This window comes from Taeniopygia guttata, chromosome 12 (genome assembly GCF_048771995.1).
Source record: "Taeniopygia guttata chromosome 12, bTaeGut7.mat, whole genome shotgun sequence".
Classification (NCBI taxonomy): Eukaryota; Metazoa; Chordata; class Aves; order Passeriformes; family Estrildidae; genus Taeniopygia; species Taeniopygia guttata.
The window spans coordinates 10637499-10659095 of NC_133037.1; the positions used below are offsets into that span (position 1 = coordinate 10637499).

Genomic DNA, 21597 nt, shown 5'->3' on the forward strand with positions numbered 1-21597 from the left:
CCGTTGGGCCATGGCTGGGAGAGCCTGAAGCACTATCAAGCAACCAGATGGACTGTAAAAAGGCATGAAGGAGACAAACACCACACAAGTGTGAATCTGAATCCCCCACACCATAATGCAGCCTGGCTCAATGCCCTCAAACATTAAAGCAGGCGAGCAGACCCTGAAAGCAAAGCAGCTTCTTTTAAGTCAAAACTCTATTTTCCTCTTTGTGAAACCACCCTGCACCCAAAAGCCACATCTCCTGCCCCAGACTGCAGCCCCATGGAGCTGCAGCTACCTGTTCCCCATGGACCTCACAACACCACATGCTCTTCTGACAATCTGCACTGTTTTAACAGCATCTCTGACAACTTCCAGGTCAAACATCCACCACTGTCAGCCCATGAAGAGGCACTGGTTACAGCTGTCCTGTCCCTCTGGAGAAGAGCTGCAGAGGCCATGCAACCCTGGCAGCCACGGCATCCCTTGGGAAACAGGGAATGCATTGTGCTTCAGACTGTCCCCCCTGCTTGACAAGTTGAAACATACTGGGGAGAAATGAGTCCACATGGTTCAGAGCCTCTCAGCAAGCTCCACCTCTGCAAAGGCGCAGGCACCTCTCCCCAGCACCCCACAGGAGCCATCAGGCTGCTGCTGCCAGCACTGTGCAGCCACAGCACTTCCCTGCAGGAGCATCCTGCAGCACACACGTCCCAGACTGCTTCGGAATAAACTCAGCCAAAGCTCACACCACAGAACTGGGTGGGAGACAGCTGCCAGCTCCAGGCAGAGGAGACTTGGCAGGAGGCTGGACTGGCTGCACAGCATCCCCCCCAGGACAGGAGGCAATGGCTCAGGATGCTCCTCCTGTCCAAAGGCTCTCTAGCCCTGGGATCACTGGAGGAGAGAGGGAGCCAGTGCTCATCTTCAGTGGCTTCTAAATGTCACTTGTGCCACCAAAGAGAGCAGGGATCAGCACTGGTGTTAGGCTGCAAATGAGCTTTCACAGTATGAGAGATGAAAAACAAATTTTAAAAGGATTAAACGGGAGAGCAAAGGGAGAGGCTGGCTGCATTTCGATGAGGGCAGGTCGGTGTACAGCACAGCAGGCAGCTGAGGAGCTGAGCAATGGCAGCTCCCAGTGGGGCTATTAGCACCCAGAGTGGCTTTGTTCATGGGCTTAGTGCTCAGCAAGAGGCACACACAGAGCTCACCAGGGCAGAGAAGGCAGAGACACCTGCAGGAGAGAGCTGAGGTGATAGAGCTGCAGGGGGCAAGGACACAGAGACAGGGAGCGATACAGGGAGCGTGGGATGGAGGGCAGGCAGGCAGGGGAAGGAGGCAGCTGCTGGTCAGATCAGGGATAGAGTCAGGGATGGACAGAGGCTGCAGGGGAGGAGGGGAAGTGCTTGCAGGGCTGGCAGGCACAGCTGTATGTGGAGGGCTCCACGTGTGCAATGGGACACAGAGGTGTTACCTCCTTCCCGCCTGTAAAATGGGACAGCTTGGTGTCGGGGGGACTCCAGCACATCTGAGCCCAGCTGGCTCCAGTCCAGGCAACTTTCTTCAGCTTTGCAAACCCAATTTCCTTGAAAATGCTCCCTAAAGCCTGGTGGTTTCAGCACTGATCCTATCTGGAACAACCCCAAGCAGCCTCCCAGTGCAGCAGGGGGTGATGGCAGGGAGCCCACCTCACACCCCACAGACAACAGAAACCCTGTGACCTGCCACCAGAGAGCAAAACTGCCCATGCAACGAGCTGGGATGGTCCTGGGGCAGGCAGGAAGGATCCAGAGCCAGGGCCCACGGCAAGGGGAGCTCCTGTGGCACTCACCGAGGTGTTCTGGCACTGGATGCTGGTGCTGTTGAAGCGCAGGGCGGTGACACGCGTGGTGCTGCCGGGGATGTGGAAGATGCACTCGTAGTTGCGCTGCCCAGACTGAGGCTGGGGCAGGTTCTTGGCCGTCAGGGTGATGGGTTTCACCACACCCACGGGGATGTAGATCTGGGTGGAAGGCAGGATCTGAGGGCAGTCCTGCAAGGGGAACAAGAAGCAGATGATGAGATGGGAATATTGTACAGCCTCTCCCAGCACCCCTGTGACCTTCTCCTGGCTGTCAGGCTTGGCAATCCACTGCAAAAACACCAACTGAGCACATGCTTGAGAAAATCCTCATGTGCAGCAACCCCAAGCCAGCATCCTAGGCCTGCTCTGCCCAAAGCCCTGAAGACAGGAAAGAACAGCACAGGAAAGGAATCTGGTGGCAGAGCAGTAGAGTGTTTTCTACAGCTCAGGTTGATTTAGGTGGGAGGTGGGAGAGGATCCATCTCTGGAATCTGTAACACTGACACTGCAACAGCAACACGTATTTGGGCTGACTGGTAACAATATGGATTTCAATGCCATCATTGCAACCAGCAGGTTTCAGAGTCAATGTCCACTGGACTGTGCATTGTCAAGCTACCTGCTCACCCCTCTGTTTCCCTTACAGCCTCCATCCCCCTTCCTTCATAAGCAGACAGAAAAGCCTTTTCCCTCTTTGATACAGCAATGTGCTCCTGGAGTGTGGCAAAGAACCTGCTCTGCAGCAAATTTTGCTGCTGCTGCTCCTATTTGCACCAGCTCAAAGCAGTACCACCCCACCCAGCCCAACTGCAGGCTGCCCAGCAGCCAGTGATTGCAGCCAGGGGATGCTGCTGAGTCTGAGCTGGAGGGGAAAGCACCTCCCTGCCAGCCCCTGGGGAAGGAGGCATTGGGAGGGCAAAGCACTCCAATTTTAATAGCCATGGGCACCCAGCTGCTGCAGGGGAGCCGGTGACTCTTGTGTGCAAAGCACAGGGGAGCAGGAGGGAGCAAAAATAAATGAGCTCAGGTAGCAAAACAGCTCTGCAGCCCTGGCGGGTAACACTTCTGCAACAACAGCCTGATGCAATCCCACACCAACTTTGCTGAGCCAGGCAGAGGTCTCACACCTACAGCAGCTACTCCTGGGAGTGTTGGCTTGAAATTACATCAAGAGGAAATGACATGTGAGCTGCTTTAGAAACAGAAATGCAGTGGATGCAGCCACTCCACTGCTCTCACAAAGCTTCCAATGGCCACAATGCGGCTGCAGGGGCAGCTCTGGCCCCAAGGCCACCAGCAGCCATGTGTGACCAAGGCTGCCCAGCTGCCTCCTGCCATCCTGCAGCAAGCCAGGCTGAACCTTGCAAAGTGACAGTGTGATTAATTAACTTTCAAACAATGCAGAGAAAAGGAAAATAAATTGTTTCATTTAGTGAATCTTGACAGAAAAACCCAACCACTTTTACTCTTTGGGTTTTCTGTTTTTCACAAGTCTGTATTCCCCAAAAGCACAGTTTTCAAGGGGAGAAACTGTTTACCTCCAAAACACACCAAACAAAATAAAAGCTGAGAGGAACAGTAGTGTTAGCCCCAAACCAGAGATGGCAACAGGGCTGGGGCAGTCTGGGGATGCTGGGCACTGCTCTGCCACCTCCCTGCTCCATATCACAGCTGCCACTCTGCAAAGTGGGGCTTCAGTTTCCCCCCACTTCCAGAATCAGCTCCACTCACAGTGAGGAGACACCTCATGCCCATTGCCATTTCCATGGAGTGTCCCCATGACTGCATGGTGCTTTTCCCCCACCAGTTCCCAGCTTGAAAGTGCTGTCAGAGGAAGCAGCCCCTGCCTGCTTGATCTCCACATTGCAGGGGGGCCCCACGGATGGCACAAACCTTCCCCATGGGACACACTCACACTTGGCAGGTATAAACTCCTGGCTCACTCTCCAACATTTCCATCTCCTCCTTTTTCAGTAATTATTGCTGCAGCCCAGCTGGGGTGGTGGGTGAGTCCACGCCCCCCAGGCTGGGCTCACCACGGTGGTTTGCAGGCATGCCCAGGGAGCACAGCAGGCACGGGTGTCCCTCTCCCCACACAGGCAGGGGGCTCATTCTGCTCATTCGCAGTTTGAGCGATCCCCCCATGATGTCACACGCTCCACATCTGCCAGCAGAAGTGTCTCATCCAGCAAAAATGTCAGCCTGTGCCCAAACAGGAAGCACCTGGTGCTGGTGGGCGCCCAGGGTGCCCGGAGGGGTGGGGGTACAAGGACAACTCATTTCCCCTATGAGCAAGTCCAACCGCTGACACAACTCGGTCTGGCATTGCCCAGCGCTTCCATCCCTTGGGAACACTCTGCACAGCCCACAGAGCTCTGTGTCCTGCCAAAAATAGCCCCTCCCAGCAGAGCCCCAAGCCCCAGGAGGAGGCAGCTATGAAGGCATGAGATAAGCAGGGCCCCCCCAGCTCACACAAATTCCCAAACATCACACAACTCAGAATTTTCTCCATTAAAACCATTTTTCTAGCTGGATGAGAACATGACATGGATGTCCAGGTTTGTCTGGAGAGGTAAGAGCTTCAGAATGACACTGCAAATGCTGCCATTTGGGTTTCTCTGGCAGCTGCCAGCTCCAGCTGCAAAGCTGTGCATCAGCAGAGATAGGATGAAGGCAGCCTGGGACTGGGCCTCACCCCAAATTTGAGGTTCCTTCACAAAGTCCTCAGCCATTCCCACTGATGGGGAATGAAGAACAAATGCAAGCTGAACCTACCTAATCTGAGCCAACACATTTGTTCCCCACGGTCCAGGAGCCTTTCACCCTCCACAGCAGCTCTGCATCAGCAGGGGCTGTCTCAGAAGAGCAGCTTTGTGGGATGGGATGCTCCAAAGTCCATCACTGACCACCCTTTGCCCACCCCTGCACACCACAAGTGGAAAAAAATGAACAGCAGCCTGTGCTGCTTCATCACCTCTTCCCCAGCCCTGCACCCTCCCAGCAAAGCCACAGAGGAGGGGAATCTCCAGAGCCCAGGCTTTAAATCTACCACAGCCAGAGGACAGGGACGTCCTGACTGCTGTCACCGTTTCCAGGCACATTCATGTGAGTGGTGGCTCCTACCCATGCCCATTCCAGCCCTGCCACCCCCAGAAATACAGACAAGCATTCCTGGCATGCCCAGGACAGAGTGCCATGGATCACTCTGTTTTCCTACAAAACAACCACTCTCCCACTCAGGAAATTGTGGTGAACTACCCATGGGAAGGAGCAGAGACAGTTACCCTCTGTCCCTGCATTTCCTGACCAGTGCCCACCCCACTTCAGCCAACACAGAGAGACCAAATCCTGCTTAAAATAACCTTCCTGCAGAGAGGATGGGGCTGGATGTCTACCATTAACTTGTCTGGTGGTGCCATGGGACTGGCACCAAGCCCCCACACCCACCACACCGCCCTGCTGGGGACCAGGATGGCCAGGGATGGGGACAGGATGTCTCATCCCAGCCTGGGTCACAGTGCCCACAGCTGCAGCTGCTCTGAGGGTGCCTCACCATCCCTGCTGGGAACTGCTGAGGCCACACCAATGTGCAAACAGGCTGAGCCAGGCGATCCAAACCTCAAACCAGGCACTGGTCCATTTCCCAGTGTGGCCAAAAGGTCTGCTGGGGGACACTCTGCTCCCACTGGGGAGTGACACACGTTCCTGAGCAGGCAGTGCGTGGGAGAGCTGCACAGGTCCCAAGGGCACCACCACTGTGGGGACAGCCAGATGCTTTGGGGTTCACCTGGCAGGGAGGGGGGCAGATCCCATGGCCTCAGTGAGGGCAATGGGCAGATGAGAACTGCTGTGTTCCAGAGGTCTGGACACCACGTGTTGCATTTGCAGAAGCAATGCCAGGGCTGGCTGGAAGTGTGACCTCAGGAGCAGGCTTCTGGGATGTCTGAGATAGGCAGGTTGCTCACTGGATTTCTTCACAGCACAAGCTAGGAGAAAACAACTTTTTCTTTTTCCAACTTTCTCAGGTTAGTAAATTCCCCTGGAGGCAGCAGGACCCTTCCCACTGGGGCCATGTAGAGTCAGTGGGAAACCCATGTAAGTTAACTGGACCCCCCTTCCAGAATAGGGACAGAGTTTCCTTCCCACAGCTCTCCCTGCAGCATACAAATCAGCATTTACTGTGGAGGCAGCAGAGGCTTGCCAGACCTCCATACCCAAGCCAAGCAGCCAGTGATGCCACCACAGGCTGGAGACAGCAGGATGTCCTGCCAACACCCTGCCAAAGGCAGCCTTCCCCAGTGGGTGGCACGGATGCTGCACAGGATGAACCCCCCACAAAAGAACATGTTCCTTAGCAAAGCAGTTGAGATGAAGAAGGCGTGAGGTGCAGCAAAACAGTTTGTTTTACAGATTTCAACCTTCCCCTCTCCAAAAACAAGTTGTTCTGCAATGACAGTTCGAGCTTGCTTCTTCACAAACATCAAAGGAAAATGCTTTAGCGATTCTGCCTTTGTTTTTCCTTTCATTCAACCTAAAGTGCTCCGGGCTTCAGCCGACTTCCCAAGCTGCCTCTCCTCAGCCACACAGCCTCTCCCCACCAGCAAGCACACAGTTCCATCAACATTTCTCTTTCCTCCCTCACTGCTCCTCAGGTAGAACCAGCACCTCAGGGGAGGCAGTGGGAATGGTTTTCTGAAGGAGTTTGCCTTCTTCTAAGCCCTTCCTCAGAGGGCAGGGGACCCTGACAGGACCAGCACAGGCGAAGAGAGCAGTTTCACACTGTCTTACCTCAGAGAGCTTGACACGTCCCTCCAGGAAAGAGCAGTCTGCAGCGTTGTGGGTGCAGATGTGGCGGTACTTGCACCAGTGGCAGGGGAAGGAGCCGTTCACACAGGACAGGCAGCTGCAGAGGGAGAGAAGTGGGCAGTGTTAGGGCACCATCAAGGCAGAGTCCACGGGGACATTTCTGGGGATGTTTCAGCAGGACAGCATGCCTAGGTGATCCTGTACCTCGGGGTGGAAAGGATCCTTTATCCATGGGGCACAGGCCACGCACTGGGAGGGAGATGCCTGCACAACCTGAGCCCACAGGCTTTGCCCATAGCAGGGTGGGGGGATATGGTCTTTCAGGCACTGCAGGATTTGTGTCCCAGCTGAAGAGGCCACGTTCCCTCTTCCTCTTGGCAGGCTGACCCTGACTGCCCCACTCCAGCAGGAGCTGAGCTCCAGACTTTGGGAGCTTTATTTGGGTTCACTGAAAGGCGATTTTAGTAAGAGGCAGCAGAACAAGGGCTCTGCACCACAGGAGAACAGGGGAGAAAGGGCCAGATTAATGCATGCTCATTGAGAGGAAAATTATAACTGGCGAAAGGTTGGGTCAGATTAACATTTTGGGACTGTAGGGCCTTTCAGGCACTCACAATAGGTTGTGTGTGACCCCCTCCCTCACCCCCCCAGCCCAGCCCAGCCCAGCCCAGCTCAGCCGCGCATGCGTCGTGCCTGTGCCTTCCACCCCTCCTCAGCCCCAGACACTTCCATCTCCCCCCCAGCCTCCTCTCAGGGCTCTTTGTGCACAGGGATCACTCCTGCTCCCCTCTCCCCATCTTTTCTGGGGGTGTGTTCAAGACCCAAGGATGCCCCATGCTCTGCTTTCCAATCCAGCCCCAAGGATCTGATGGCTCTCCCCAGAGCAGGAGGGGACACACAGAGTCCCAGAGCCATTCACAGGAGTGGCACCTCGACAACCTGGTCAGCTCCCCTCACTGGTTACCCCCTCCCAGGCATCTCTGTTTGCCTCCCACAGCTGGAGGGAGGTTTTGGGGGTTTCAGCCTTGAGGAGGGAAGGGGCTGAGCCCTCCCTGCCATGCTGTCTGGGGGGGCATAGCAGACAGGTCCCACATTTAGTACATGAGCCTTCACAGGACAGGTCTGCACCAGGCATGTCTGTGCAGCCCAAGCTGTTCTCCCGAGGAGGAGATGGGAGAGCTGCTGAGACATAGGCTAAAAGGCAGTAAAAATAATCAGTCTGGCTTAAAAAAAAAATGAAAAAAAAAAGAGAAAAAGAATAAAAGAAAAAAGCAGCAGCACTAGTTTTCACCCTAGAAGGCTCATACCTGCTCCTCACCGATCTGAGCATCAAAAGGATCAGGCCCAAAGCAATTATATTTAAACAAAGACAGGCTCTTTCCCTGAACACAGCTCTGGCAGGAGGCAGGCAGCCCTGCCCAGCCCAATCCTCCTCCTAATCACAGCTACCTCTCTGCCTCTACCCCTGGGAAACGACAGGAAAACACAGCATCACCCTGTGAGGCGGCTGAAAGACAATCTTCCTGGAGGAGATATCCTTGGTGGCAGAGCCTGGCATGCCAAATCCCTTGCCCTCCAGCAGAATTGTCACTTTGGAGGTGTGGGGACCTGAGAGGGCCACAGGGTGCAAAGACACACCCAAGGCTTTGCAGGACTAGGTCTCCCCACCTGCCCTGGAGTTTCACACACCATTACATATACAGCCAGAGCTTCCCAAATCCATGCACACACACTAAGGAAATATTTAATTAAGCTGCTTGCAAAGGGGGCTGGAAGTCATTTCCATGTTTCGCTCACATTTTCACTTCCAAATGAACAGCCCTTTTAGCTTTACCCACAAATATGCTAATTGAGATGCTCCTTATGCAAATATATGCAATTTTATTTCAGCTGCAGAGATTCAACTTAAAAGCAGAGCCCCAGCCTCCTATCTCTGGTTGCTTTGATAGAGGGAGGTGCAGAGGGTGGGGGAAATAGGGAACACAAACAAAGGCAAAGGACAGTCCTGCCCTCCTGCTAAGGGCTCAGGCAGGACCAATGGACAGATAAATCCAGGATATGGAGGGGCAGGACAGGGAACATACAGATTAATCCTCATGGGAGTAGCTCAGCCCCAGAGAGGTCACATAAGAGAGAAGCACAAGCAGCCACAAGCCACATGCTGGGCACAACCTCCCACGAATCGCCCCCACCATCCTCCAAAGTAAAGATTTTCCAGTCACCAGGTCCTTCAGGATCTGCAAAGGGACTCCCCAGTCCTTTTCACCACCATACAAGGCATCTCAAAGCATCTGGGTGAAGTTCCTGATGCAGCCCTGCCCCGGGCACCCCAGCCCCAACAGCTGCAGCTCCACTTGCAGTTCTTCAGGAACAAAGCCAAATCTTGGCTATTTCAAGACCCTCCTCACCTGAGGATCTCCTTTGCCATTTAATTATTGTAGGTCTCAGCTGGTGTCCTGGTCTCCCCTTGTCAAAGGATCTCAGGTTATCCTCCAAGTACACACTGAGGTGCACGGTTCCCCTTTCCTACTTTGGCCCTCCCAGTTGCCTCTAACTTAACTGAGCCATTCCTAAAGTCCCATCCTCAGCGAGGGTTTCCACACTCTCCCTTCTGCCATAAGGACATCAAATGCCACTGTGAGAGCACTCACCACACACACCTTGCTCTGCAGCATTTCTGCTGCATTTAGAGCCAGTCCAGGTCAAAGTGGTGTGTAAGTCAGCACCTGGGTGCCAGTAACATGGTGAAACACTGTTCACAGCCTGCCTCGGTCCTGCTGGCCTCAGCACGGCTGTGTGACCACCACAGCACCCTGCAAGGCTGCCCAAAGGCCCGGCCAGGAGCTGAGGCAGGGATCCCTGGCTGCTGGTCAGGCTGGGCAGCACGGCTGGGGCTGTGTCCCAGCGTGTCCCTGTGCCATGCTGTCTGCTCCTGGCACGGGAGCAGGCTGCTCGGCAGCATGATGCCATCTGTGCCGTCTCTCTCCTTCCCACGGTCAGGCACTCTTCCCTCATCACTTCTTGCCTAAGAGGCTTTCATCACTCCTGGTAATTAGAGGGAGGCTCTCCTTCATGTGTTGAAGTGTTCCGCCTCCCCAGAGCGTGCCAGGAGAGCAAGAAGCCCAGTGAGGCAGGAAACTGATGGTGGGGGTGCAGCACTGATATGGACCCACAGCTTGTCCCCCATCTGCCTCCTGCCCAGCCCTGCCAGGGGCCAGTGGAGATGAAGCCCAGGAAAGGCAGGGAAACAGGGCCAGACCCACTGGCAGTGCCCTCCTTGCCGCCTGATGACCTCGAGAGAGCGGCGTGGCACCAGCCTCAGAGCAGCACTTCAGGGTCACTCTGTGCCCCATCCCAAAACAAATCCAGGCTCACTGCTGGCCTGAAACCTCCCCCAGTCACAGCACACATCCTTGCAGGCAACAGTGCAGCTCTGCTCTACTTTGAGTGCCCCAGGGTCAAAGCCAGAGCCTCCTCACAGCCCCAGCATCTCACCCCACAGCTGGGCCAAAAACTCCCCTCCACTTCATAAATTATTCCAAACTTGGTAATGCCATGCTAGGGAAGGGGTTGCAGAGAAGCAGAGGTGCAGACAGGGCAGAAGGACAGCAAAGACCAGGGTGGGTACAGAGCCAAAAGCATCACTGCAGGATCAGCCCAGACCCAGGGGTAGCTTCAGGAACTGACTCCTCCCTGAGTGTGCAGGCACCTTCAGTGACCATGGAGAGGTTCCAGCTGTCTCCACACATGACCCAAAGCAAAGCTGTAGCTGATGGGAAGTGTGGAGAGCCAGCAGTGCTGGATCCAGACGCCTCACTCGCTCTCCTTCCTGCATTGCCAGCCCCAGGTATGCCACGATGCCACGTGCCCAAAGCTCTTCATCACACTGAACAGCGGGGGCAGAAAACAAAAGCAGCATCCACAGGAGTGAGATAAGGCTGAGCAGCAAACAGGAGCGGGCCAGGAGGTGTGAGCGCTGCGGGCACACACACACAGACACCGAGGCTGTTTCTGTGGCACAGCATGTCCCTGAAGGAAGGAAGGACATGGAGTGAAGGGCACCGAGGAGGAACAGGGGGAAGTTGAATGGCACCAAGAGCAGAGCAGGGGAGGTCCATTAAGAAGGGAAATGATAAACACAGCGTTGATGAAAACAGCATCTGTACAGGCACAGCACAGCCGCCTGCGAGCCCCCTGACTGTTCCTCAGATCTCCTCTTGGCAGGAAGATGCATCCTCAGTGAATACTCAGCTCCAGCACAGCCTGCATCTGGAGCAGCAGCTGTCAGGGCTGAGGGGCTGAACTGCAGTGCTTTGGGCTTTATATCCATCTCCCTACCCTAGGGAGAGGGGGAAATCCTGAAGAGCAGTGGAACCAGACACTCAGTGTCCCCCCAGCCCCACACAGACCCATAGGCAGCTTCCTCACTGGTGCCCAGGAAAGGTGTGGGGTGGGAGTCAGCTCTTGCCTCCCTCCATCCCTGCCCATCTCAATCCATTTCTGCGTTTCCTTTCACACCAACCCAATTCTTTTCTATCCCTGCCAGATTTTGCCAAGGTCCTTACGCACAGGGTGGTCCAGAGCATCCACCATTACACTGGAGGATGCAGAATCATGCCCTGGGTTTTAAGATAATTCTCTTGAAAGACACTCAGCTGCCTTCCCTTACTGAAGCACAAGACCAGGCTGTACCAGCCCTCCTCCTTCACAACATACATGATGTAAACCAGGTCATCCTGAGCTGTCTCTGGGGCCATCCTACAGGATTTTCCACCTGCCCCAGCTCAGGAACACACAGGGATCTGTTACCACCACGCCACTCAGCCACAAAGACTCAGATACACTCACTCAACTGCTTGCAGCCATCTGTCCATGCCTTTGAAGAGAAAGCATCTGTAAGCATCTGGAAACGAGCAACAGTGGGCCAACAGAGAAGCAGCCACGCCATGTGTGGGCAGAAAGAAAGGCTGCAGAGAGGAGCCCAGTGGAACAAGGGTGCCAACAGGTGCCTCGGCCACCAGAACAGCCCTGCCCTGCCTTACCAGCACAATCCTGCTGCTCCCAGCCCTTGGGACATGCATTAAAATCCCATTTACTTAATGGAGGCTTACAGGGAAAGCCTGACCTGTGGGACTGAGACACAGCAGAGTCACATCTTTCCAGCCTGGAGGAGTTAAAGCCATTTGGCATGTCTGCCCTTGCCCTAGTGTCAGAGAAATTCAGCACCCTGCAGCTGATGGGACATGGGTGTCACAGCTGTCGCCACACTGAGGCACAACCACGAGGCTGGCAGCATCATGACCACCTCCTCGTCATGATGACCACATCCAGGTTTCCAGGATGCTTGGATTCCCTCCTGGAATCAGACTTGCTGATATGATTTTCCCCCTTTCCCTGTGCTACACCCGGATTTTTGCTTCCACATTGCAGTGGCAGGACATGCTGGTGATGAGCTGAGCACGTTGGTGCTTGAAAAACCAGCAGCTCTGCAAAACCTGCCCACAGAATTGAAGGAAGCACCAAAGGCTCTCATCTTCTTCTTCCCCATCCCACTCTACTTGCCAGCTCCCTTCCCACAGCCACACACTCCAAAAAGCCAAACCACAACAGGATTTATGAAACAGAGTTTCCAGAGGAGAAATCCAGCAAGGAAACATGGAAACAGCGGGAAGAAATAAATATAAGTTTCCCTGGAATTGCTCACTAGCTTTCTGTGAGGATTCCCTACTCCCCCACCCCGCCAGCAAGCTCTGCCAGAGGCAGGCAGGGAGCCTGGTGTTACATCTTTATCTTAAAAGGGGACTCATTTCCCCACATAGACTTTGAAGAAGGCGTTTAACTCTGACAAAGACGACCTCAACATCTGCCTGTGCACGGCTGGACTGGGGCTGACTCATTACACGATCAAAGGTGCCGAGCAGCCTTTAAATGCCTGTGCTTGATCAGTGTCCCATCGGAAATCCCCACGGGAATCCACCCCGGCCCTGCACGGGGGTTTGCATCTCATTCTCCACTGCAGGAACCACAGCCTGTCCCCAGGAGCTGCAGACAAGCCTGTGGGCAGCCCTGCTCCTCTACTCCCTCAGCCACCCACATCCCCCTCTGCAAGGGCCCCATTTGCCTGCATCAAACCCTTGGCTTCCAGTCCCTGTTAAATCCATACCCCACAGCTCAGCCAGAAGCATCCCCTGCCCAATGCCCAAGCCTTTAGGAGCAGGATGCCCAAAAGACACCGCTGCCTGCCAACACATGCCAGGGCCCTCAGGAACCCTGAGTACATAAAGCTGGGACCTCCACAAGCTTCCCAGGTAACTCCTGGAAAGGAATGAAGCCCCAGAGGGGATGCAAATTCCAGACCAGGGCTCCCAGGAGCCACTGATGCTGGTCTGTGATGAGAACAGTTCCATCACACAGGCACAGAGCCCTGCATTAACAGATGGGACAGCGTTGGGGCTCTACCTGGAAGGCACCCCCTCTGCTCAGAACATCACAGCCAAACATACAGGCAGCACAGCCCACTCTGTACCCTCCTCTCCTGTAGAAGTGATCAGGTTCATCTTCCCTTCTGCAACCCCTCCCTTGGCCAGGCAGGCTCCAGCAGCCCTTGAAAATGCATGGGAAGAAGACCTGCCAAGGTGGTGGGAAATAAGAGAGCCAAGATGCTCACACAGCAGCAGGATCAGCCCCACAGCCTGCATTTTGCTGATACCTTTCCAGATGTCTGCTGAAAATAAGAAGGGTCAGACTCTCCCCCGTGCACATGGTGGAACTGCATTGGTTTCCTTTGGAGCTACCCCAGCTGACATCAGCAAAGAGCTGCCTCACTAGCCTCCCATCTCTCCACAACCATCTGAAAAATCTCACTCAAACATTTTGTCTTCAGCTGAGAAATGATTCGACATGCAGAACTCTGCCTTCCAACCTAAGCAAAGCCATCCAAATATAAAAAGAAAACATAACACACAGTGATCAGAGATCTCCACAGGAAAAACATTAGCCTCATGGAAAAGCACATTGTTCCTAATACAGAATTTATCAGGCTGACGTATAGATTTTCCTCCAAAAAATATGAAACCTGGATCTGAAAGGCTATTAACTCCAGAGAGATCCATTAAAGACGCCTGTCTGCAAATGGTATTTAAAAGTATTGCATCATCCCAGGAGGAATTGTCATGCTCTTTGGCTACGATTTGACTGCAGGTCACATAGTTAAAACTACCTCCAAACCCTAAAACTCTTGACGTCAAAAAAAATAATAATGTTCACCAGCTTAGAACATGGACTTTTCTATCAGCTTCAGCTGGGGCCATAAATATTAATGCATCCATAATTAGCCTTTTTAAATAATGCATCCAAAATTAAACATCAACGCAGTAATAAATCAGTCAGGCTCTTTGTTGTAGGTTTGTTTCAGGGTGGGTAGGGGTTTTTTCCCCTCCTGTGTCAGGCACATAAAATAAAATGCCAATTCCCTCATCACCTCTTCCCTCTGGACCACTGATTGGACCAAATCTGATGCCATTTGTACTTAAAAGTCATCTTTCTTTCATTTACAAAAATAAAAGTCATATCTGCTTTTTGATTTGCAAAATACTGACATGCAGCCAGCCCGAGCCAAAGCTGAGCTAATGTTATTGAAACCACAGGACGTGAAGGGAGACAAAGCTCATCTCAGAGTCAAGGTGAGGGAGAAAGTCAAGTTTGCAAAGTCTCTCCCCCCTCACTGGCACAGCGCTCCCAGGAGGAGCCCTGTTCCCTGTGCAAAGAGCAGGAGGGAAGGAATCCCTGTGATGCAGAAACTTTGCAGGGGCTCTCCCCTGACACATCCCTCCTGGAGCTCACTGCGGGTGGGTTCCCAGCCAGAACACCTGCACCTCACCTGCTCTTCCCTGATCAAAGTGGAAACTCTGAACAGCCTTTGGAGGAGTGAACTTCCCTCAAGCCAGGCTCAACACTTTGCAAAAAGACATCCAAAGAGATCACTTGGCATTTGCTTCTCTATAATTACTGATCAGCCAGAGCACCACCATCCATGGGAGGTTTCTGGCAGAGAAATGAAATTTCTTGCATTTTTGAGCTCCAAATTCTTTGCCCAAACACACCCCAGCATCAGCTCTGCCGGTCTTACCACACAGTCATCCCCCACTGCTCAAGAATACTGTCTGCAGCTCCTCAGCAGGAGTTGTGGTTTGAGACTTTAAACACCTTGCTTAGACAGCACATCAATAATCCACACCTCCTCTATTTTATCAAACGCATATCTCAAGCTGTCTAAAAACCCTTACAGGAGTAGATTTCACAGCAGCCTGACAAGAAAGCAAATTCACAATTACTTCCAGTTAGGAAATTCTTGGGTAAACGCCCCAGGACATGTGGCATGTTCCATCCCATGTTGCTGTAACTTTCCAGCTCCCTCTCCACAGCAAGCCTGGAAAGCAGGTACCGTGGCAGGAAAGTACAGGCTTCTCCTTTTGCATTGCCAAGTCACTCCTATTAACTGTTTCCAGGAATAACAAGATGCTTGGCGTTTTTGGTCACATGGATTGATTTCTACAGTCTGCAGTGCAGTAAACTCGCTTTTTCTTCCAAAGTTTTGCCAAACCAAAAGCCCTGTTTTTATGTGAGGTTCTAGCCTGACGCTACATGTTCCCACACGCCCAAACCACCTGTGGGTTCTCTGGTCACCATCCCAGTTTACACAGGCAAAAGGAGGTGGTTTCTCACTGTAAAAACCACTGTACTCAAGTGCCCTTTCCTCTTGCAACATCAGCACCCACAAAGCTGAGAACTCTCTCTCCCAGTCTCACACCATCCCACCAATCTGTTCCTGGAGCCCTCCCACAAAGTCCAGGCCACTTACGACTGATGGACGCTGCAGTTGTAGAAAACAAAATCCACAGAGGCAAATTTCTTCCCTGTCTCCTTGGATTTCAGGTAGAGCTTCACCACTCGCTTGTCCCCTGCAAGAGACCCAGGCAAAGAAAGGCATCAGAAAGGACACAGTGCATGGCCCAACATTAAGTGCAAGGCTTGTGATTGACTGGAGGGAGCTGGGCATCACCACTCAGTCCAGTTAATTAACAAAATCCTCCAAGTGTGGCAATAAAAAGGGTTCATCCACCCCCTTTCAGACACCTAAGAGGCCAGCAGAGCCCAGATACAGCTCTGAGCCCCTACAACTAAACACAACCTGCTGGCATGGAGACTGGGGCATGGTTATACTGGGTGTACTGAAGGAGTGTTTAATAGTTTTGGGGTCAGGAGAATGTCCCAGATCCCATGGCCACATCTGCCCAGGAATGGTTCACAGATGGAAATAGGGCCAGGGTGCCCAGAGTGGTCAGCAAAAAAAATCACAAAATGGATTGGGTTGGAAGGGACCTTAAGGATTATCTAGTTCCAAGCCCACAGGCTGCACCAAAGCAGCTGTGTCCATGGCTTGGAGGAGACAAAAACACCAGCCTCCCATGAGCAGCAATTCCTTCCCCTCCTATTCCTGAGAACCCAAGTGGGGTTCAGATCCCAAGACTGGGATCACTGTCACAGGAGGACTGTCCTCCTCCACCTCTGCCTGTGGGGTAACACGTGGGACATTTGTCTCAGGCTTTCTTCCAGCCTGGGGCACAAGCTCACCGCGGCCCCTGGTGATGGGGATGACATCCTTGGCAGAAGGAGAGCTGCAGTAGATCTTCCCATCCTCAATGCGGCTCTCTGACTCAGTGAAGTCTTCAAAGGAGCAGTTGACTCCTGCCGAGAGGTCTGGGACATTCCAGGCCTGCAGGACCAGCTAGGGAGGAAAGCCAAGAGCATCAACACAGAGAAGTAGGAAAATAGGCTCCTCTGCGTCTTCTATGTGTAAGTCTAGCCAACAGAAAAGGCCAGGGGGTGCAATCCTTCCTCTGCCACCCACACATGGCGAGGAGACCTGCTCTGGGCTTTTGCAAGGGAGCCCCATCCATGCACCTTCCTGCTCAAGCAAGGAGCACAGGTTTAAATGAATTAAGAGCTGGAATGACTCACAGCCTCTGTCCTCTGCCCTTGACACACCACAAGCCATTATGCCTCAGCACTCTACAGAGACCAAGAACAGCATTGAGACTGAAGTATCTTGCACAGAAAGGCAGAAAGGCACCCACTCCAGCAGAGGTGAGGAGGGGAAGAATCCACCTCTTCCTTCACAAAGTCATCCCCAGGGTCAGCAGTTCTCACTTTACAAAACGCTTGCCTTATTTCTAATTTGAATTTTTCACAGCTTCCAGCCATTAGTTCTTGTTATGCTTTTCCTTGATAGATTAAAAAGCCCTTTAGTCCCTGATATTTGCTCCTTGTAAAGGCACTTATACTCTGTAATCAAGTCACCTCTTAATCTTCTTTTTGATAAGCTAAGCAGATTGAGCTCTGGAAGTCTCTCACTGCAAGGCATTTTCTCCAGCCTTCAACTCATTTACATGATGTTTACGGGAGTTTTTCAGCCCCTCCCTTTGACAGCTGCACTCCAGCCCAAGCAGAGCATCCTTGTGTCATCCACCCCAGACCTCTGTGCAGCATCCTGCCATCAGTATGGAGATAATTACCCCAGGAGTGAAAATTCTACCCAGCTCCTGGCTTCATCCAGGAGCATCAAGAGTCTGCAGCGAGGGCTCAGCCCCAGCACCACTTTCCAGGACAGCAGGTGAACTTCCATCCATGGTTAACTTTAGACTGGGCAATACCAACCCCCAACTTCTCTGCCAAACAGCCCCACTCAAACCCAGCTGCTCTGAAGGAATTTCACCCGTACCACCCTCCAGTCCCAGCAGGTCCCATCTGCAGCCATACCACGTTCATCTCAACATTACCAAAGAACATCTACCCCTGCAGAAGTGCTTTCCAAATTGTTTCCATCCAGTACAATTCCCCTCTGATGAAAACTTTTGGAGATCTGTCACGGAGCCAGTTCTTAATCCATTTAACATGTGCTTTATCAATATTGTATAATGCTAATTTTTAATCAGAACGTTGTGTTGTACCAAGTGAAAAGCCTTGTAGGAGCCTAAAGACATCACATCCCCACAGTCTCTCTTCTAATTCAAGTCATAAATTTACCAAAGAGCAAAATGGGGTTTGTCAGACACAAACCCACTTTGACTGGCATAAATTATATTCCCATCCTTAAATCATTATCAGGTGTATTCCGCACTTGTTCTTTTTCTTCTTCTAATTCTGAAGTAAAACTAAGCCATCTCTGGCTATTTGGTCCTTTGTGCATCTGACAAAAAAAAAAATTAGCACCTTTTCTGTTTCTGGGGCTTTTCTCAACATTCAGTTATTTATTACAAAGTTATATTATTACACACATCCCCAGGCCACAGAACTCCTTGGCCAACTTCTTTAGGATTCCTGAGTCCCAGATATCTAGGCCTAGCAGTTTATTACTAGTATATGCTGTTTCTTATTCTCTCCATGGTGCTAATGGCCTGAAAAATACTTCAGGGAAGTGCCTCATCCTTTCTGCCTGCACAGAGAGAGAGCAGCAAGTTAAGCATCAAAGTCTCATCCCAAAATATCTACTGCAGGCTGGAGTCAGAGACAGGCTATTGAACTGGAGCTAGATCGCTGGCCTATGAACAGCATTTCTGATGGGCGCGCTGTCATTATGGAGAAATATTTATTGCTCAGTTATGTCATTTCTGAATAATCATCAACTGGTTTACTATCTCCATCAAGATGGAGCCAACGGCCTGCCCTCATCGATGCCTTGCACTTTGCTCTGCTTCGTCTCAGATCTCTCTTCCTCTTTTTCCCTATTCATCATGCAGTCATCAGTTATTTTTAATTGCCTCCTCCGCAGCCTTTGCCTCCGGAGGTCAGGAGGTGGCAGGAGGAGCGTGAGGGAGCAGAGGTGTCTTACCGGGACCTCGGACATGGTGACCGAGATGTTCTTGGGCTGCACGGTGAGCTGCACGCACTGCTGCAGCTCCGAGGCGAAGCGCTGCGGCTCGTCCGCCCGCTCGCACCGGTCCTTGCGGGAGCAGCTGTGGGGGAGGGAAGCACCATGGTCAGGAGGATCCCCTGGGGTTCTGCAGGGCTTTGGGCTGGCACCGTGGCAAACAGACCCTTTGGCATGGAAATGATGCCCAGACAGGGACCTCGGCTCACCGAGGCCCGTACCGGAGCTCTGCCGTCCCCTGAGACTTCAGGAGTATTTTGTATTCAGTTTTTCTTATTGGCACAAGAATACTAAACCCAGGAGCCCATGGGCAAGATGAGCAAGCTCTGGCAGCAGCTTCACCATGCATGGAGGCTCCTAAGCACAGCCTGGGCACCACAGGAGGGGATGACTGACCCTTTGGACCATTCCATCTCAGCATTTTGGGGCCAAAGTCCAGGAGGGAAGCCCCCAAGGAGACCAGCAGTGGGGATGGACACATTTTGGCAGCTGTAGGAGCTGCAGGGACAATTCCAGCTGTACTCACATGTTGTGGAGGACACACCAGCCGCAGTGGGGGTCCCGGGAGCCCAGGCACAGCTCACAGCTCTCGTACTGCTCGCAGCTCTCCACCGGCACACGCGTCACCTGCGGGGAGCAGGCACGAGTGAAGGGGGCCGGGCTGCTGTGCCCACACCCTGACATGGCAGAGACACACCCAGCACAGGCTCACCCTGGCTGTTAGAGGGAAGGCAGAGAGGGAGCAGGCTGAGCCCCTCACCATCACCCACTCCTCTCCCAGGCCCAGGCAGCACATCTGCAGGCAACACTCCCACCCCAGAGAGACTTTTACTCCTAACAAGTTCCTTTCACTGCTGCACCTTTGCAGTATTTGAGAGTGGGCTGGGCCAACTCAGCTCCACATCAGCTCCCAGTGCCAGCCAGGCACCCCATGACTGCTGCAGCCCTGCTCTGAAAGGGTTACCAGTCCTTTATTAATTGCTCCTCCAGATTTGATTAAAATCCCCTCATTCTCCAAGCCCTTCGAGCTCTGTTACAACTGTTCATTTAATTACTTTCCACCAGCACTCTGATAACACCGAGCGTACCAGGGAAGAGAGTGGGCTTTATTAAGGAGAGGGGAGGAGAAGAGGGAGGACAGGGAGGGGGTGCAGGGAGAGGGTTCTTGCCTGCCTGCCACAAGGAATCTGCAGCACCAAGCAGCTGCCCATGCCTGCTGTGCTTGTGCCTCAGTTTCCCCACTGCTCCCATGGGGCAGCACCCACTCATTAATTAAAATTTGCAAACTTCTCTACTGAAGGCTAAACCTGGGGTGTTCTCCCTCCAAACAGGACAGCAGAGCACAGGCTCAGCATAATGTCTACAGGGCTGGGATATGCTGGCCAACCAGTCCCCCCAGGGTGGTGAGGACACCTGTAATGTTCCCATCTGTTTGTCCCTGACATTGCTTTAGGCATGTGGTGGCAGAGGGTAACCCCCTGGCAGACCCTGCACAGGCAAGTGTCAGGTCCCAGCAACTGTGGTGGTCCCTGGAGGAGATCCCCAGTCAGGACAATGCAACTGCCCCCTTGGCATCCACATCTGCAACATCTGCCCCACAGAGGGGAAACTCAGCTGAGCAAGCTCTGAGACAGAAACAGCCAGGGATGGAAACACAGCCCAGGACAGCTGCATGGAGGAGCCCAAATGCAGGTTCTGCCCCACCTGGAAAACTGCATGTTTCCTGCAACAGAGCAGAAACCAGAAACAGCTACTGGGAGGAGGGGAAAAGATCTCTGCTGTCCCCTCAGGACTGTCTAGACAAACCTACATTCCTGCTCCCTCGTCCTTTCCCCTCCCAAGCCCTCGGGCTGGTGGCCAGGAGACTGTGAGGCTCCCAGCTCTGCTTGCAGTCCCACTCACACGCACACACCCCTGGCTGGGCAGAGGAGCAGAGGTGCTGGGAGACACAAGGACAGCAACCCCAGCACAGCCACCCTGTGTCACCTACCAGGCATGGTGTGCTGACACCAGATCCAGAGAGTGTCCCCACCATAACAGGAACCCGCTTTACTCCCTCCAATTCAGCCCATGGACGGACGAACTCACACCAGCAGCCCTCCCACAGGTCATGGGGACACTAAGACAACCAAAACTTCCTATTATGTGCCCAGACCATGCTGCCAGGATGACAGCACTGGATCCAGATTGGGTCTGGACCTCCAGTTAGCTCAGCACAGGCAGAGGCAGGGACCAAGGGGTGCACACCAGCAGTCTGGGGGTGCACCAGCCCTATGCTCCCCCTGCCCTGTCACGCAAAAGCGACTGCTCCAGAGGACAAAAAGTTGTTTAGAGCAAGGAGCTCCCGCTGACCTGCAAAACCCTTGCTCAGGAGGGGATGGCCAAAACAGGGAGGAGGTTTATGGCCAGCCACTCACAGCAAGGAAGGGTCAGGAAGCCCTTGGTCCCCAGGGACCACGGGAATTTCAAGCAGCTGCTGCTAACAATTAAAGCCTCAGGACAGTGTTTCTGCAGGGAGAAGCAGGGAGGAGCTGCCCCAGGGTCCCTAGGCGGCTCCAATCCCAGGAAGCAAAGGCAGCCCCCGGCAGAGAGCTGCCCAAAAGGCTTCCAAGCACACAGCACTGTCTGTAAACTAGGGCTGCAGTGTGGGCTGCCAAGGCAGGAGAGCAGAGGACTGCTGACCCCTCCCCTTACCTGCTTCTCAGTCATGGCATAGATGTGCTGACGGTCAGGGCTCAGCACCAGGTCTCGCAGGATGGAGCTGCCTTCGTGGGCCACAACATTCTCGTACTGCAGAGCCTGGTGCTTCCTCTCGGCTGGCAAGTCCACCAGGATCTGTGGGGAGAGCAAGGGGGGATGAGCATGATCCCTCACACACCTCAGCCCCCACACAGGATGTGAGATACAGAATGTGCCCCATTAGGGACACCACCCCTCCATCCCACACCAGCATGGTGACTCCACAGCCCCTGCAGCACAGCAAAGCATCAGCTGCTCTGCAAGCATCCCAGGCCTTTCCAGAAGACCAAACTGC

General features: G+C 53.3%; 1 protein-coding gene across 1 annotated transcript in view; it reads right to left on the bottom strand.

Annotated features, from left to right (window-relative positions):
• The window catches only part of PLXNA1 (plexin A1), a 113057-nt gene that overhangs the window by 42099 nt on the left and 49361 nt on the right, over positions 1–21597 (bottom strand). The window contains exons 4-10 of the mRNA XM_030283419.4: positions 21258–21398; positions 19090–19190; positions 18525–18648; positions 16268–16421; positions 15495–15594; positions 6617–6731; positions 1817–2017 (exon numbers count right to left, since the gene is read on the bottom strand). Of these exons, the coding sequence (XP_030139279.2) occupies positions 1817–2017; positions 6617–6731; positions 15495–15594; positions 16268–16421; positions 18525–18648; positions 19090–19190; positions 21258–21398 (936 nt within the window). The remainder of the gene's footprint in view (positions 1–1816; positions 2018–6616; positions 6732–15494; positions 15595–16267; positions 16422–18524; positions 18649–19089; positions 19191–21257; positions 21399–21597) is intronic.